Genomic DNA, 16,083 nt, shown 5'->3' with positions numbered 1-16,083 from the left:
CTTGAGTGACTCTCTTGTGTGGTGTTTGCGCTTTCTCCCCGTGTCTGCATGGGTTTGCTCCCGCAGTCCAAAGATGCGCAGGTTAGGTGGATTGGCCATGCTAAAATTTCCCCTTGGTGTTACGGGGGTAGGGTGGGTGGGCAGGTGAGTGGACCTCGGCAGAGTGGCCAGTGCAGACTCGATGGGTTGAATGGCCCCCTGCACGGTAAAGATTTTATGATTCTATGAACAATTCTCGACTGTTGATCGAACAACCCATTGTCCTATCTCTAATGTTTTTTATAATTTAAAAACAAAACTGTTAGAAGGAGATGGAAAAAAAACTTTTTGTTGTGCACTTTTTTTATCCGGGTTGTTTACAACAGATTAATTGTTAATCCCTGGTGATTCTCGGACAAACCTAGGCAACCTTATCTAAGAACACTTTATATAGGGCAGCACGGTGGCACAGCGGTTAGCATTGTTGCCTACGGAGCTGCGGACCCGGGTTCAAATCCCGGCCCTGAGTCACTGTCCGTGTGGAGTTTGCACATTCTCCCCGTGTCTGCGTGGGTTTCGCCCTCACAACCAAAAAGATGTGCAGGATAGGTGGATTGGCCACACTAAATTGCCCCTTAATTGGAAAAAATAATTGGGTACGCTAAATAAAAAAAAAAAAGAACACTTTATATATTTCAGTTGAAACCATTTTAAGATTGATACGGTGATGTGAGAGCTGGCATTAATAATCAGTAAGATGCTGATAGATTGCAGGCAGCCAGGCCCGTCGGGAATGCACATTTAGCTTCCCATTCCTGGACACTTCAAATTTTTTCAATGATTTCATGAAATAGTTTTTACTTCCAGTACAAGGTGGATAATAGATGATGAATGTTCTCACCTAGTTTAATTAAGTTTCTCTTGTATTCCTATTGAAAGATGGAGCATCATTTATTTTAAATGGTCACAATTACTTTCTTTTACGGGACGTGAGAATCACCGGCAAGGGTGGCGCTTATTACCCTTCCCTAACTGCTCTTGGGAAGGAGCCACTGCCTTGGACTGCTGCACGTGATGTAAGCACATCCACAGTGCTGTTAGGGAGAGTGTCCCAGTTTTTTGAACCAGCGACAACAAAGGAAGAGCGATCTAGTTTGAAGGCCAGGCTGGTGTATGGCTTGGTGAAGGTGCTCCCTCTGTTCTTTCACGTGGCAGCGGTTACAGGTTTGGAAGATGCTGTCAAAGGGCTCCTTAATACTTCACTCCCTTCACCACCACTTTTGTGTCCCGCCCTCATAATGCACAGCTCGACTGGTGTAATCCTGTCCAGTGGTCATGGACAGGATGGGATGTGATAGTGAGCCTGTTTTTTGGTTTTTTTCTGCACTGCCATTTAGGGTGATTATATAAATACATTGGGATTATTGAATATACTGCGAAGAGCCATTAACTGTGGACTGGGTCGTGGCTAGTCAATGGAGCAGCTGACTTCAGTGTGTGAGGAATTTTACCAGTTCAATCGGAGGTGCAAGGTGCAGCTTAAAACTCCCAAGAGTCTCGGAAAAATAAGTCACAGAATTGTTTCCTCACTCGTTACACTGGCCATTCCTCACCCTGCACTGCGCGTGGATTGTGGTAAAAGGACTAGAGGTGCTCACGCTAACTCACTTAGACATGATATTGTTGTCCTGCTGGGTAGAGAGAATTGGTTCCACTTCTGACTGTCTGTCTCCTGTGGGAATGCTGGCTGCCCGAACTAGCCCAGTCGTGCCTGTTGTAGTTGTAAATCCACATGCCCCGCAGCACACCTCGAGCAATGTCATGGGCAAGATTCTCTTTATGTAAAATAAACTGGAGGTGTAGGGGGCTACGTTTATTAAAATTTATTTAAACCAATCATTCCAGTCAGATCTTAATCTTATTTAAATATTCTGGGTAACCATTCGATGACTAATATTCCAGCTGTTCCTCCAGTAGACTCGAGTTGTGCCGTTGAAATTGTAGCTACTTTTTCAATACCATGTTTCACTCTCTAGAGGAATCTTCTTTCTGGCTGCCCTTATATGGAAACTTGTGCTGCCGATTAATAGCTCAGCCAGCGTGCATGACCACGGATATGATGACTGGGTACCTCAATCTGGAGGTAAGACTGACTCCATACGTAGCTTAGCTATCTTGTCCCATTCCACGCCATTCTCAATGTGCACACTGAAGTAGTATTTCATCCATATGCTTTCCAAACTTGCCCTTTAGCCCTGGTTCCGCCAGTCCTTCAGTTTTTTTGCGCACAATCTATTTCTGTGCTTCACTCCTGCTGTTATAAGAAATACAAAGCAGTTGCCTTTGCTTCAATTCGAGTAAGGAGCAAACCTTTATTGCACACTATTTTCTTCACAAAATGATTCCTACTTTCCCCTTTTGGTCTCCCCAGTTCCTGTGGCAACATTATTTCTCAATGTATAGAAATATACAGAATTAATGGTGCAGGAGACCATTTGGCCCATCCTGTCTCTGCCAGTCAAAAAAAAGCTGTCCAGCCAAATCCCCTGGTATGGTGCATAACCTCGAGATATCCCACACATTTCATAGCCAAGGGAGTGTGTTTAAAATGTAATCACTGTTGTAAACATGGCTGATAATTTTCACACAGCAAGATCCCATCGCATGAGACGAACCGATAATTTATTTAAGTGGCGATCACTGCATCAATCGCTTTATCACTCCATCAATCACACTTTCCCTCCATTGATTGCATGGTTCTCTCTCTCCCTCTGCCCTCTCTCTTTCAGTCACTTGGCGCTCTCTCTGTCAATTGTGTGGCTCACACACTACACTTCTGTTGGTATTTGTGTCACTTGTTCCCAACCTGGGTCTCCCTCAGCCGGTGTGCCCCAGCTTTAAGCCTGACCAATTGAATATCTAATCACAGTCAAGAGCTGGTAAAGCAGCCTTTGGACTGGCGCCTTAGTATTGGCTTCTGTCACTGTTTTGTGTGTTGAAGTTATTTGCGTTGAAACTGAGAATGCAGGTGAATGATGGGGGTTTGATTTTGGACTATTATTGCAGTAGCATTTAGATAGGGTCAGGGGGAGGTCACCAAGCTCCTTAATAGCAATATGGGCTGTGCCTGTTTAAGCTTGTTGCTTTCATCATGTAGATAATGGGAAAATGATGAAGCAACTTCAACAACTCCTATAATAGACTAAAGAAAGATTAAATACAAAAATCCTATCATCTCGGTTTCACATATCAGCACTTTGAATCTATGCATTCAGCAAGCCAGGACCAGAAAATACAGGCCTGATTAAGGAAAAACTGCTGTGTGTGTACAGATGGTTAAATGTGATTACTGGGGAGTATTTGCATACTATTTCCATCTTGTTACACTAAGCACATCTCCAGCCAGCATAACAACAACTTCCATCTAAACTACTAACAGCTGTCTTTGATTGAAATCTTTTGAATGTATTTAAAATGGTCAACTAATCCTGAACATGCCAAATGTGAGAATGTGAATTGGTGGTTCATTTTTTTGAAGCAAATTGTAAATCCTATTCTAATTGCCTGCCCAGATAATGTGTTTTTGAAATAGACACTATTTTAGTTTTTAAGTGCCGGCAAGCGACTGTCTTGCCACCAGAATGTGCAGTGACAGATCTCTTTCTCACCTCCCAAAACTCCCATCATGCATTGCAGTGAATGCTGTCCCTTGGAACTTTGAATGAACTGGTCAGTCATGACTTTGTACAGTAATTGAACTTGACCAATCGCTCCATATATCCAGTTACTCCACTTCAGGACAGAGTTTGTATTCTCTGGAGTTTGGAAGAAAGAGAGGCGATCTCATTGAAACCTTCAAGATTCTAACGGGACTTGATCAGGTAGATACTAAGATTGTTTCAATTGGTCGGGGAATCTAAATCGGGGCCACTGCAATACTCTTTTCAAAAAGTGAGGGAGACATTGAAACAGGTAGTTTATAGGCCAGTTGGCTGAACATCTGACATTGGGAAAATGTTCAGAGTCCATTATAAAAGATTTGATAGCTGAACATTTAGAAATACATAATATAATCAAGCAGAGTCAACACGGCTTCATGAAGGAGAAATCATGACTGACAAATTTCTTAGAATTTTTTGAGGTGGTAACGAGCGGGATAGATAAAGGAGAACCAGTAGATGTAATATACATGGACTCCAAAAAGCATTTGATAAGGTACCGCACAAAAGGCTACTTAATAAGGCAAGAGCACATGGAGTTCAGGATAGTATATTAGCATGGATAGAAGATTGGCTAACTGATAGAAGACAGAAAGTTGGGATAAAAGGGGCATTTTCAGGATGGCAAGCTGTAACCAGTGGAGTGCCACAGGGACCGTGCTGGGGCTACAATTATTTACACCATAAACTAATGGCTTGGACAAGAAAAGTGAATGTACTATTGACAAGTTTGCGGATGACACAAAACAAGGACAAAGGCAAATGGTGAGGATGACAAAGAGTCTACAGAGGGGTATTAAGTGAATGGGCAAAAAATTGGCAGATTGATAATGTAGAAAAATGTGAAGTTATGCACTTCAGTAGGAAAAATAAAGAAGCTGAATATTATTTAAATGGAGAAAAACTGCAGCACAGAGGGACTTGGGGTAGCTGGTGCATAAATCATAAACTGTTCTCCTCGTGTCCACATGAGTTTCCTCCGGTTGCTCCGGTTTCCTCCCACAGTCCAAAGATGTACAGGTTAGGTGGATTGGCCATGCTAAATTGTTCCTTGGTGTCCAAAAGGTTAGGTGGGATTACTGCGTGACGCAGAACGGGTGGGGGTGTGGGCCTAGGTAGGATGCTCTTTCAAAGGGTCGGTGCACACTAGATGGGCCGAATGGCCTCCTCCTGCACTGTAGGGACTCTATGATTCTATAAGTTGAGCAGTTAATAGGAAAGGCAAATGGAATATTGGCCTTCATTTCAAGGGAATGGAGTATAAAAATAGGGAAAACTTGCTAAAGCTATACAAAGCACTAATTGGGCCACACCTACAATACTGTGAACAGTTGTCCCCTTATCTAAGGAAAGATAGAATTGGAGGTAGTCAAGAGAAGGTTCACTTGGTTGATCCCTGGTATGGTGGGATTTTTTTGAAAGGCCAAGTAGTTTGGGCCTGTACTCATTGGAGTTTAGAAGAATGAGAGGCAACCTTATTAAGACATATAGGATTCTCAGGGGGCTAGATGCTGAGATGTAGTTTCCCATTGTGGGAAAGTCTTGAACTAGAGGGCATAATCTCAGAGTAAGGAGCCGTCCGTTTAAGACCGAGAAAAGCAGAAATTTCTTCGAGTGTAGTGAATCTGTTATTATCACATCAGATCAGTCATGATCTAATTGAATGGTGGAGCAGACCCGATGCATCATATCCTCTACTCTACTTCTTGTGTTCCAATATCTGATGGAATTCTTGAATCCCGCAGCAGAGCTGGGCAATCTTTCCTTCATCAAAGTGGCACCTGAAGAAATCTTGAGCTGTTCCCATTGTCCCTGTGTGCTCAGGTTCAAGATCACCTTGTAGGATGGTGCTTTCAGCGGGAATGCACCTCTGTAGTTAGATCAATGATGTTATCAGTGACTAACTACTGCCTTTGGTCACCTGCCAGTGATTAAGAGTCACATGCACTATGAGCTGTCAGCGATGTTTGAGGGACGATGCACTGTTCCAAACATCTTTTCCTGGTGAGACGTTGTTGCTCCTACCATGACTGTACCTTCTGTTCAGTGAAAGGCCTTGGCAGTGGCTGAGAGGTGCTGATTTCATCTCCGAGTCCCTTTTGGATTTTGTTGTGCTAAAAGGAATAAAACGGGAGCAGATCAGCTGTTGTGAAAGAAACAACAGGCAACTTTCCTGGTATTTAATAGGAAGCCACTTTTACAATGTTGAATTTTAAAATGCTGGGAACTCTTCCAGTAACTAGTCCCAGAACGAATTTATTTTCCTTGTTTTTATCAAGCCAATAAAACCAAATTTCAAAGTGAATGTCTCCAGCATTTGATCAATTATTTTACTTGCCATGTCGAACTGGATTTTTGATGCTTTTTTTTGCCAGCTCCTCCGTTCTTGTTGTAGGTGAAGTTAGTGTAAATAGCAATTTCAAACAACCTAAAAGTATTGAATGCCTCCATTGTTTGCCAGCCCTTAGAGATCCCTCCAAGTGAATACTACTTGTGCTGGCAAAGCAGGCAAATATTAAATCGCTTGTCAAAGTATTCACTGGCACAGGGAAAAGTTTACACTGATAAGCAGTTTGCACAAGCAACTATTAAAAAATGTTTGAAGTCTTTCAAGATATCAGTTGCATATTTTATTAGTCACATTAGGAAACCTGCTTTGCCCTAAAGCGTCCCGAGAGCAGCTACAATGGGCCTCTTCTGTAAGTAAATACGACCACACAAAGAATAAGGATTATCAAGTCCTTTCACTAGCTGTTTCCACCCCCAATTCACTCTGCTCCCTTCACAACGAACAACACATGTTAATTGAGATCTTTTGTGTGCCACTTCTTCTCATCTAATACAGCAGGAGCAAGATGTCCTTTCCATTACAGCATTATGACGAGCAGATTGAAAGGGAACCGAAAGGGCTGTTAGCACCGTGGAGCTCACTCCACTGCACAGCCCTAACAGACCGATACACACGTCTCATTCCAAGAATGCAGCAATTTTTTTTTTTTAAAAAGAGAGGCGTTCAGTAATTAACCATTTGCCGTTATCTTTAATTAGTGTGAACCTGTCAGCCAAGGGTTGGGGGTGGGGGGAAGCAGACTGTTGATGAAACGGTCATTCAAGTGCTGGATGTCTCTCATTTTTTCCAGCAAACTGTAGGAGGGCTGGCTAACTGGACAAGGCTGTACTGTGTCCTAAGGCGTGGCTATCTCATGGTGTATTACACTCCTGAAGAAATCGAGGCACAAGTGGATCCTACATTGAAAATAGCCATTGATAAGGTACAGTATTTCCCATTGGTTGTGAGGAAGCTACTTGTTACATTTGGCTGCATGAAGCAACACAGAGAGTGAACATTTGGGTGGGGAGGAGTTGGGGGGGGGGGGGGGGGGGGGTGGAATTGTCACATATGCTACATACAGGCCTGAGCTGCTTGGAAGCAAGTAAGATGTCTGCTTGCTCCCTTTCAAGCAATGATTTGTTAACATTGACAAGAGTCTGCACAGTCTCAGATTGACAAACGTCCTCATCTGAGTAAGGAATTTTGTCCAGCATTAATCGATTTCCAATGTATATAAAATTTTAAAAACATACTTTTTATGTAGCACCTTTTATTAAGTGCATCTCAGAATGATTTAAAAATTGTTGACGGTAGTGGTGCTCCAAAGCACTTCTAGGTGGTGGAGGTTGCGGATTTGGAAGGTGCTGTTGAAGCAGTCTTGATGAGTGTTATTGGGATGCTCACTTCTAAATCTGATCCTTTGGTCATCTGCGATCCATACAGACACATGCACGAGTACCAAAACTCCCAACGTATGGTCACTTGAGTCATCAGGAATAGGGGACACCCGTAATGCACAGGTACAAGGAGGTTAACTAGTCCTGCGTCTGCTGGTAACATCAGCTAACAGAGCAGGGAATGAACTTGGTAGCTTCCTGTGTTAAATGCATCAACTCTGAATATAGGACAGGGAGCATTTAATATCTGGAAAGAATGATGGAAGTTTTCAATCTACTGTCACTAGACTAGGCAATGACATGTAACGCGTGAGCGAGTTGTGGGGAGAACAACTTGTAAAAGCAAAGTTCTGTTATTGCCACTTTGCTTTTTTGGGTTGGTAAATTGAAAGGGTTGATGGCAAGAAACCACGATTCATGGGAGGGAAGTGTGTAAATGTTTGCTTGCATTGTGGGTGAATGTTGGCCTGGGCAGCTTCTGCCAAATGGCCAATTTCCCTGTTATAACTTTGATCCAAGTCCCATGTTTTTAAAGTTTGTACGTTCCTCTCATTCTTGTGGATTTTGATTTTCATTGCTGCACCATTGCCAGTCCCACCTGTCACTAATGCCTTCTTCCTTTGTGTCAAAGTTTGTCTAATAATGCACCCGTGGCGTTGCGGGCATTTAACTATGTTAAAAGTAATCTATAAACACAAATTAGTGATCCCCTGGCCAGAATGGCATCTGAACTGTTGTGATTCAAACATGCAGGAAACAAGAATCCGCACCATGGGAAAAGGTTCAGCGATGAAGATGTACAGCTTCTCCCTCATCAACCCCTACAGTGGCGAGACGACGAGCCGGGTGTTTTCTGCAGACTGCAAAGATGATCTACAGCAGTGGATGGAGGCCTTCTGGCAGCACTTTGGTGATATGAGTGAGTTGACAGAGAGCAGTGGCAAAAGCTGTTGATTGTCGGCAGATTCGCAGGGCGCAGCAACCAAATACACAAAAGACCAAATGCTGCTCCCCGCAAATTAATCATAGCGATGCACTTCTCTCGCTGAAGGCTAAGGTGGTCTGCCTGAGCCGATCGCTGGGTGATCTGCTCAGTCATGTCCCACCGGAATTGGAGTGACACTCATCTTTGCTTTTAATTGATTTAGCAGGCGAAAGATTATTGTCAGCCATTTTGTTCCTCTTGTGCCATCTGAGAGGAGCAAGCTCAGGGGTCCATTTGTTAGCTTCAAGATGGTGTCCTTCACTGTCCAGTCTCAGTGTCTTGCCCAACATGGCAGGTTCCAGAAGGGGAGTAAACATTAAACGGGTTTGCGGAAACAATATTTCAGTGAGCAAGTGGTCGATTATGAGACAGGATCCCGAAGGAGACAGAGGGAGCAAATAATAGTGATTCATTGAAATGCAAATTGAGTCTCTTTATTTTTTTTAGAAAACTGGCCAATAAAGATAATGAATAATTTGTGACTTAGCATGGTAAGGGAGGAACAGGTGACTTTAAAGCTTTAAACTATAGACACACGGTTCCCACAGAGTTTGTATTGTACCAGGGAATAACTGTTCCCTAAGCTTTTATAATGGAATTTCATGATGGAAATGTAAAAAAAAGGCCGATTGTGTGAATTTAAAATGACAACTGTTTACATTCATTTGTCCAAGCCTAGTTCTATTAACCGCCTCATCTGAAGGTTGTACTTAAACAATCTCTCCCAACACCATGCAATAGCGAAAGTTTCTGAATATGTGTGGCTTCCTTTCAGGATTTTTGACCCAAGCGTTTTATGTCGTCAAAATGCCAATGTGCTAATTTATAATTGAAATTTGCTATGTAAACAGATGATGGTAACGGCGTATTTACAGGCTGCAGCCTTTAGATGGTGCCATGGTCTCCATCTTTGCTGCAACACTATCCTGATACCAACTGACAAATGAGAACATACAAAAAGAATACGGGGAAAGGATGAGCAAGTAAAATTAGAGGTTTTAAGTTTGAGGTTGGTAGGGAAGTGGAAAAGGGGGGGAACTGAAGTCGAGGATAGATTGACCATGATCGAATGGCAGAGCAGGTTCGAGGGGTTAAATGACCTCCTTCTGTTCTAAATTTTGAGATGCCTGTGGTTTCAAGGGCAAGTTGCTATAAACAGGCACAGTGGACAGAATATCTGCATTCTACCCTGTAATTTCTTTAATCCTCATTTTAATAATTTTACCAGCAAAAGATTAGTGAGTAGGACTAACTTCCTGAGCAACATTTTCTTTATTTTCATTATAACAAAAGCCTTTTAATGGTCTGATCAGCGTAATTCAATTTAAAGATTTTGACAGGCAGGTCATCCTGTCAACCTTTTTTTTTTAAACGCTTGAGAATAGTTTATGGTTTCTCCTTGTTGAAAGTAATTCTTTGCTCAATAAATGCTGTCGTATTGGAAATTTCCCAGATTCCCATTAAGAGAGGGTTTGTTTTAATTTTTCTTTAAAATTCCAGAAATGGCTGTGCTTTAACTTTCAGGCCAGTGGAAGCATTGTTGCAAAGAGCTTATGAAAATTGAGATTATGTCACCACGGAAACCACCTTTATTCCTCACAAAACAAGCAACTTCAGTCTACGACGATATGAGTAAGTGGCCCTTGCCTTTCTAAATGTGGCCTTGTAATAAAAGAATCATTGTTTGAAATTCAAATAGTTCCCATATATAAAACAAAAATGCTATTCCATGCGTAATTTGGAGCTGCATGATTTAACCAGCAGTGATGGAATCCAGTGATGTGAATTTTAATATGGGTCAGGTTACTGAAATCTATGACTACAAAACTGCTGGGAAATGTCAGTGTTTTTGAATACATTTCTTGGATTTGTACATTGCTCTCAGTTTTATTAATATGTTCTGTGTATCACTGCTTTGTAATTCATTTTATTGCCTATCTATCAAATGCAAGGCACATTCTTTGAAATGTGCCAGGATGAAAATTGGGCTTTGTTGTAACATTGTATACTACAATGTTCCTTAACTCTTTATTCCTCCTCCGAATTCTTTTAGATTAAGTTATCTGTCCAGCGTCTGGCAAAACACAATACGATATTTGGCATCATCATTCTTGGTTTTCCTTTTAATTTACTCATGGGATGTGAGCGACACTGGCAAGGGCAACAGCAATTGCAGAGGCCTAATTTCCCTTGGGCAAGTGGTGGGGCGCCATCTTCTTGAGCCATTGCACTCCCTGAACTGTAGATACACCCACAGCGCTGTTAAGAAGGGAATTCCAAGATTTTGGTCCAGTGATGATGCAAGAACAGTAATGATATGTGTGATTTGGGAAACTTTCAGTCGGTGGTGTTGACATGTCTCTGTCCTAGGTAGTAGAGACTGTGGGTCTGGAGGGTGCTGCCTTAAGAAGCCTTGGTGAGTTGCTGCAGCGTATCTTGTAGATGGTACACACTGCTGTCACTATGTATCGATGGTGGAGGAAGTGAATGTTTGTGGAACGGGTGAAAATCAAGCGGGCTGCTTTGGCCTGGATGGTGCCAAGCTTCTTGAGTGTCGTTGGAGCTGCACTCATCCAGGTAAGGGGAGAGTATTCCATCACACTCCTCACTTGACTTGTACCTTGTAGATAGTGGACAGGCTTTGGAGAGTCGGGAGATGAGTTACTCACCACAGAATTCCCAGCTTCTGACCAGTTCTTCTAGTTGCAGTATTTATGTGGCTGATCTGGTTCACTTTCTATTTAGTGGTGGCCCACTAGGATGTTGATAGTGGGGGATTGAGTGTTTCCAACGTCATAGAGAGATGGTTAGATTCTCTCCAGCCGGAGATGGTCATTGCTTGCACTTTTCTGGTCCAAATGTTTCTTGTTATTTGTGACCCCCAAGCCTGAATATTTCCAAGCTTTGCTGTGTGCAAGCATAAACTTCTTCAGTATCTGAAAAGTAGCCAATAATACTGGACACTTTGCAATCATCCCCACTTCTGACCTTGACATTAGGATGAAGCAGCTGAAGATGGTTGGACCTCGGACACTGCCCTGAAGAGCTCCTGCAGTGACATCCTGAATCTGTGATGATTGGTCTCCCAACAACTATAATGATCTCCCTTTGAGCGAAGTACGACTCCCAACCAGTGGAGAGTTTTCCACCTGATTTCCATTGGTTTCAGTTTTACTGCTGTTGCTTGTTTGCTCAAATGGCATCTTGGTGTCAAGGGCAGGCACTCTCCATCTCTCTGCAAAAGTTGCAATGAGGTCAGGAGCCGGATGGTCCTGTCAGAAACCAAACTGAATATCAGTGAGCAGGTTATTGATGAATAAGTCTGACTACTTTGTTGATGATTGATAGTAGGTTGATGGTGTGGTAATTGTCCAGCTTGGATTTGTCCTGTTTTTTGTGGACAGAATGGGTGTACCTGGGGGCAGCAATGTTCCACATTGTCAGATAGATGCCAGTGTTGTAGCTGTAAGAGAACAGATTGGCTCTGGGCGCAGCCTAATTCTAGAGCATAAGTCTTCAGTACTTTGCCGGAATGTTGTCAGGGTCTGTAGCCTTTGCTGTATCTGTTCTTTTTTGTGGAGTGAATCAGATTGGCTGAAAACTAGCATCTATACTGTTGGGGTCCTCGGGTGGCTGAAGATGGTTGAAAATGTTTCAGCCTTGTCTTTTGCACTGACTTATTTGGCTCCCCCATCATTTGAGGGGCCTCCTCTTCAAATTAGTTGTTTCATGGTCCAGCACTGTAGTATAACGGGTTAACGGAATGGATATGCTAATCTGTGGGACACATGAAGTGGCGCTGACATCAGGCAATCATGTACTAGGTACTGTAGGCAGTAGACGGGTTGTCCTAAGGAGAGAATGCTAGCTGAGCACACCCTACCTGAGAAACACTATTCATGGCTGAAGGGGGACTGCAGCGCTTTTATCTAATCCCATTGACTTGGATTGCTTCGCTCTGTCTATAATGTGTTGCCTGTGCTATTGAGCATGCATGTACCAGGTACATTTTTACGTGTGCCTGATGGTCCTCCTGGCACGCTTTCCTGTATCCATTGAATAAGGGTTGATCCCCAAGCGTGATAATGGTAGAATGGAGATACGTCAGGCCATTAGTTTGCTGCTTGTGGTTGAAAGAGATTTTGTTGCTGCTGATGGCTCACAGAACCTTGTGGGTGGCCAGTTTTGAGCTGTCAGATCTGTCCTGAATCTACTCCCATTTGGCATAGTGGGGGTGCCACACAACAGCATATCCACAGTGTGAAGATGGGACTTTGTCCCCACAAAGACTGTATGGCAATTACTGCTAACAATACTGTCATGGACAGATGCATCTGCAACAGGTAAATTGGGGAGAACCAAAGTGTAAGGCCAAAGAGGTAGGTTTCAAAGGAAGAGAGAGCGGTATAAAGATGGGAATGTTTTGCGAGTGAATTCGAGAGCCCAGGACCTTGTCAGTTGCAGGTAATGGAGTGATTAAAATCAAGGACATACAAGAAGCCAGAATTGGGGCATGTAATTGTTTGTTACGTACAGTGGGAGATGAGGTGATTGTTCAGCCATCAACATGCGTAATATGTCTCCATAAGATCCTTTGAAGAAACCAGATCCTGTTCCCTACATCAGTGCTTGATTAGTTTGAAATTATGGAATCCATACAGTGCGGGAGGAGGCTATTCGGCCCATTGAGTCTACACCAACCCTTCGAATGAGCATTCTACCCATGTCCACCCATCCTATCTCCATAACCCCATCACCTAACCTGCACATCTCTTGACAGTAAGGGGCATGGCCAATCCACCTGACTTGCACATCTTTGGACTATGATAGGAAACTGGGGCACCCGAGGGAAACCAGACACGGGAAGAACGCATATACTCGCCACAGTCACCCAAGGTCGAATCGGGTCTCTGGCGCCATGAGGCAACAGTGCTGACCACTGTGCCCCCCTGATCCTGCTCTCTGCATCAGTGCTTGATTCACTTGACTTTGTCTCGTACACTGAGTGCCTCCAACTTGTTGAATGACAGTAATGTCAATAAACATTGGCTAATCTATAAGTGCATGTTTTTATGTATTTAATGTATGACTAAATCCAATGCTTTTGAACATGCTTACAGTCCCCAGACCAAAGGCAGCCCTAATGGAAATAGGAAGAGTTTCTTGTAATTTACAGTCTCAACACTAGGTGGTGGTGTGTGCCATTGTTTAATACCACAGAATGCTGAAAAGGTCCAGATGCAGTCACATGTTGATGTTTGCATACATTTCTAAACTGGAATTTGCATTATTAATAGATTATGTTTCTAATGCTATTTCCTACATATCGCATCTTTAAAGTGTTCTTGGCGGCCTTTCTAATGGTCTTATATACTGTGATTTGGAAGAGTGTGAAGAAAAGCAAAACACTGAATACCATGAATGAGCCACACATCTTCCTGCAGCTGTTACCATATACGGTCTGTTTCCCACCATTGGGATATTTGATGTAGTGTGGTCGCTAATCATGATTCCCAGCAAGGCTGGTGAGTCACAATCTGTCTACGCTTTGTGGTTCAGGTAAACTACTGAACAGAAAGGAAATGAAATGTCAGAAAAATACTTTCACAACTTGTGGTGACCACATGCTCGAATACTTAAATTGTGCGAAATAACTTCCATTAAAGCAATTTCTACCATACGTGGTGATTTCTCAATAGTTCTGGAAATTGGATATTCAGACACTTGGGATCTTGTGGGAGTCTAAAATGGTGACATCAGCAGAACATGAGTCCACGCTCACAGTTCAATTAACTAGTTGACCAGACTTGGTTTTCTTTCAGTTTTTATTCCTTCTTTTCAACTCTTCCACCACCCCCACCCTCCCGCACACGCTTTCATTGCCCCCTGTTTCCCCTCTCGCTCCACCGCTCCCTCTTTGCTTATCTGTCCCTTCTAATTCCCTCTGTCTCTGCTGTACCCACTCCCTCCCTCACTACCTCTGATTCCCTTTACCTAACCCACCCCCTCCCATCCTCCCTCTGTTCCTCGCCCCCACCCTCCCTCCTCTCTCTGGCTCGATGCTTTCTCTCTTGTGCCTTCATTCCTCCCATTGGCCCCCTCCCACTCTCGCTTGTTTGTATGTGTCTCTCTTTCTTTATCTACACCAGTGTAGAAAAACTCTTTGAAAGTTTTGTCCAGTTAATCAGAACTACTGGTGTTAAGCTGGAGGTGAATTGTGACTCCTTCCCACTACTGGGGAATGGAACTCTAATTGGCTGCGTTCTTTGTTTTGCAGACGTGGAGTCCCCTCGGAAGGACGAGAGTTTAGTTGACATAATCCGGAACCGAATCCAGGCGACAGATGGAGAGTTCCTGCTGGGCCAGCAGGAGGGGTCTCACTCCCCTCGATGGGCAGCTCTGTTTGATGGCAGCCATGACATGGTTATCCAGAAGAGCACCTTGACACCAGAAGGCAGGGGCCAGCCTGCCCTGACGTCACTGGGAAGAGCGAAGAAGAGGCCAGCTCCCCCTCCACCTGCGGGAAAGCAGCCATTCCAGCAGGGGGACTCTCACCCGGAATGGGACCAGAAAGAGAATTCCTGGAATGCCCCATGTTCGTCGGGCGTGGAACCCTCCGAGGCTCCTCCCCAACACCGGTCAGCCAGCCAGGTCCTGGGTGGCAATGCGACCCAGGTAGCAGCTAAGCTGGGCCTGCCTGATAAACCTGTACCTGCTCCCCGTCAGAAAAGGTCCATTAGGGCAAAGTTTGATCCCAGAACCTGGATTCCGTCTCAAGTATGAGACATTTTGAGATGGACACCTAATACCTGAAAACTGTGGCAAAGTAGGCAGCTAGATCCTCTTCTGTAGTTTTATTAAGTGTTTTTTGGGGGATTTCTTGGATGAGCATAACAACTTGGGTTTAATGCGGCCCTTCAAGGGGCCAGTCATTAGCTGGAATTATTGATTTAGCTGTTAATATTTTTGCCAGGTAGTTTCTTTCCAAATCTGTCCCTGTGATTTTCACACAGAACTCAGCGCTGTTTTCCCCTGCACTAAAATAATTCTCATTTCGGGGAATTTCTGTCCGGCTTTCTCTCTCGGGCTGAATGAACGAAAGGCTTCTTGCAGTGAAAGTGGTGCTGCTAAGTGGAACAAAAAATAGTGCAACGAGCAAAACATTCAAACAGCTGATTTGTTTTCTTAACCTTTTCTATGTTGACTGTGAAGAATGTTGGTGTAGCAGCAGAGGAAATTCAGAAGATTGTATTTTGTCTCCATTTAACTTTCGGAAACTGCCGGTAGCTCCCGGGGAACCCAGATTTCTTGGGCCAGTTACGTTTTGGATTTGTTTTCAGTGCACGGCCCAGTTATTAAAGTAATAAAGCAGCTCCGATGGCACGGGCAGTTTTATTACTGTGATTATTAATGCATAACTAACGTTTGATAGAGAGCTTTACAAAATAAAGTACTTCTTAATCTCGTCTCCCAGTCCAAATTCCTCCTCCTGTTTCTGAGCCCAGTCCTTTTGAAAGAAAGACCTGCATTTATTTAGCCCCTTTCCCATCCATGACCCAAACATTAGCTTTTCACTAATTGGAGCACTGTTGTGATACTGGAATCCTAGCAGCCAATTTTCACACAGCAAGCTCCCAAAGACAGCAATGTGATAAGACGTAGGACAGAAGT

At 43.5% G+C, this 16,083-nt stretch overlaps 1 protein-coding gene across 1 annotated transcript in view; it reads left to right on the top strand.

Annotated features, from left to right (window-relative positions):
* Window positions 1–15,877, top strand: part of LOC119979766 (rhotekin-2-like) — a 61,585-nt gene extending 45,708 nt beyond the window's left edge. Inside the window, exons 8-12 of the mRNA XM_038822398.1 lie at window positions 2,016–2,122; window positions 6,839–6,970; window positions 8,181–8,346; window positions 9,937–10,044; window positions 14,690–15,877. Coding sequence (XP_038678326.1) covers window positions 2,016–2,122; window positions 6,839–6,970; window positions 8,181–8,346; window positions 9,937–10,044; window positions 14,690–15,195 — 1,019 coding nt within the window. The 3' untranslated portion in view covers window positions 15,196–15,877. The remainder of the gene's footprint in view (window positions 1–2,015; window positions 2,123–6,838; window positions 6,971–8,180; window positions 8,347–9,936; window positions 10,045–14,689) is intronic.
* The last annotated feature ends 206 nt before the right edge of the window (window positions 15,878–16,083 follow it).

This window comes from Scyliorhinus canicula, chromosome 16 (genome assembly GCF_902713615.1).
Source record: "Scyliorhinus canicula chromosome 16, sScyCan1.1, whole genome shotgun sequence".
NCBI lineage: Eukaryota > Metazoa > Chordata > Chondrichthyes > Carcharhiniformes > Scyliorhinidae > Scyliorhinus > Scyliorhinus canicula.
The sequence above is the reverse complement of the archived record's forward strand: the minus strand, read 5'-3'. Positions and strand labels throughout refer to the sequence as shown.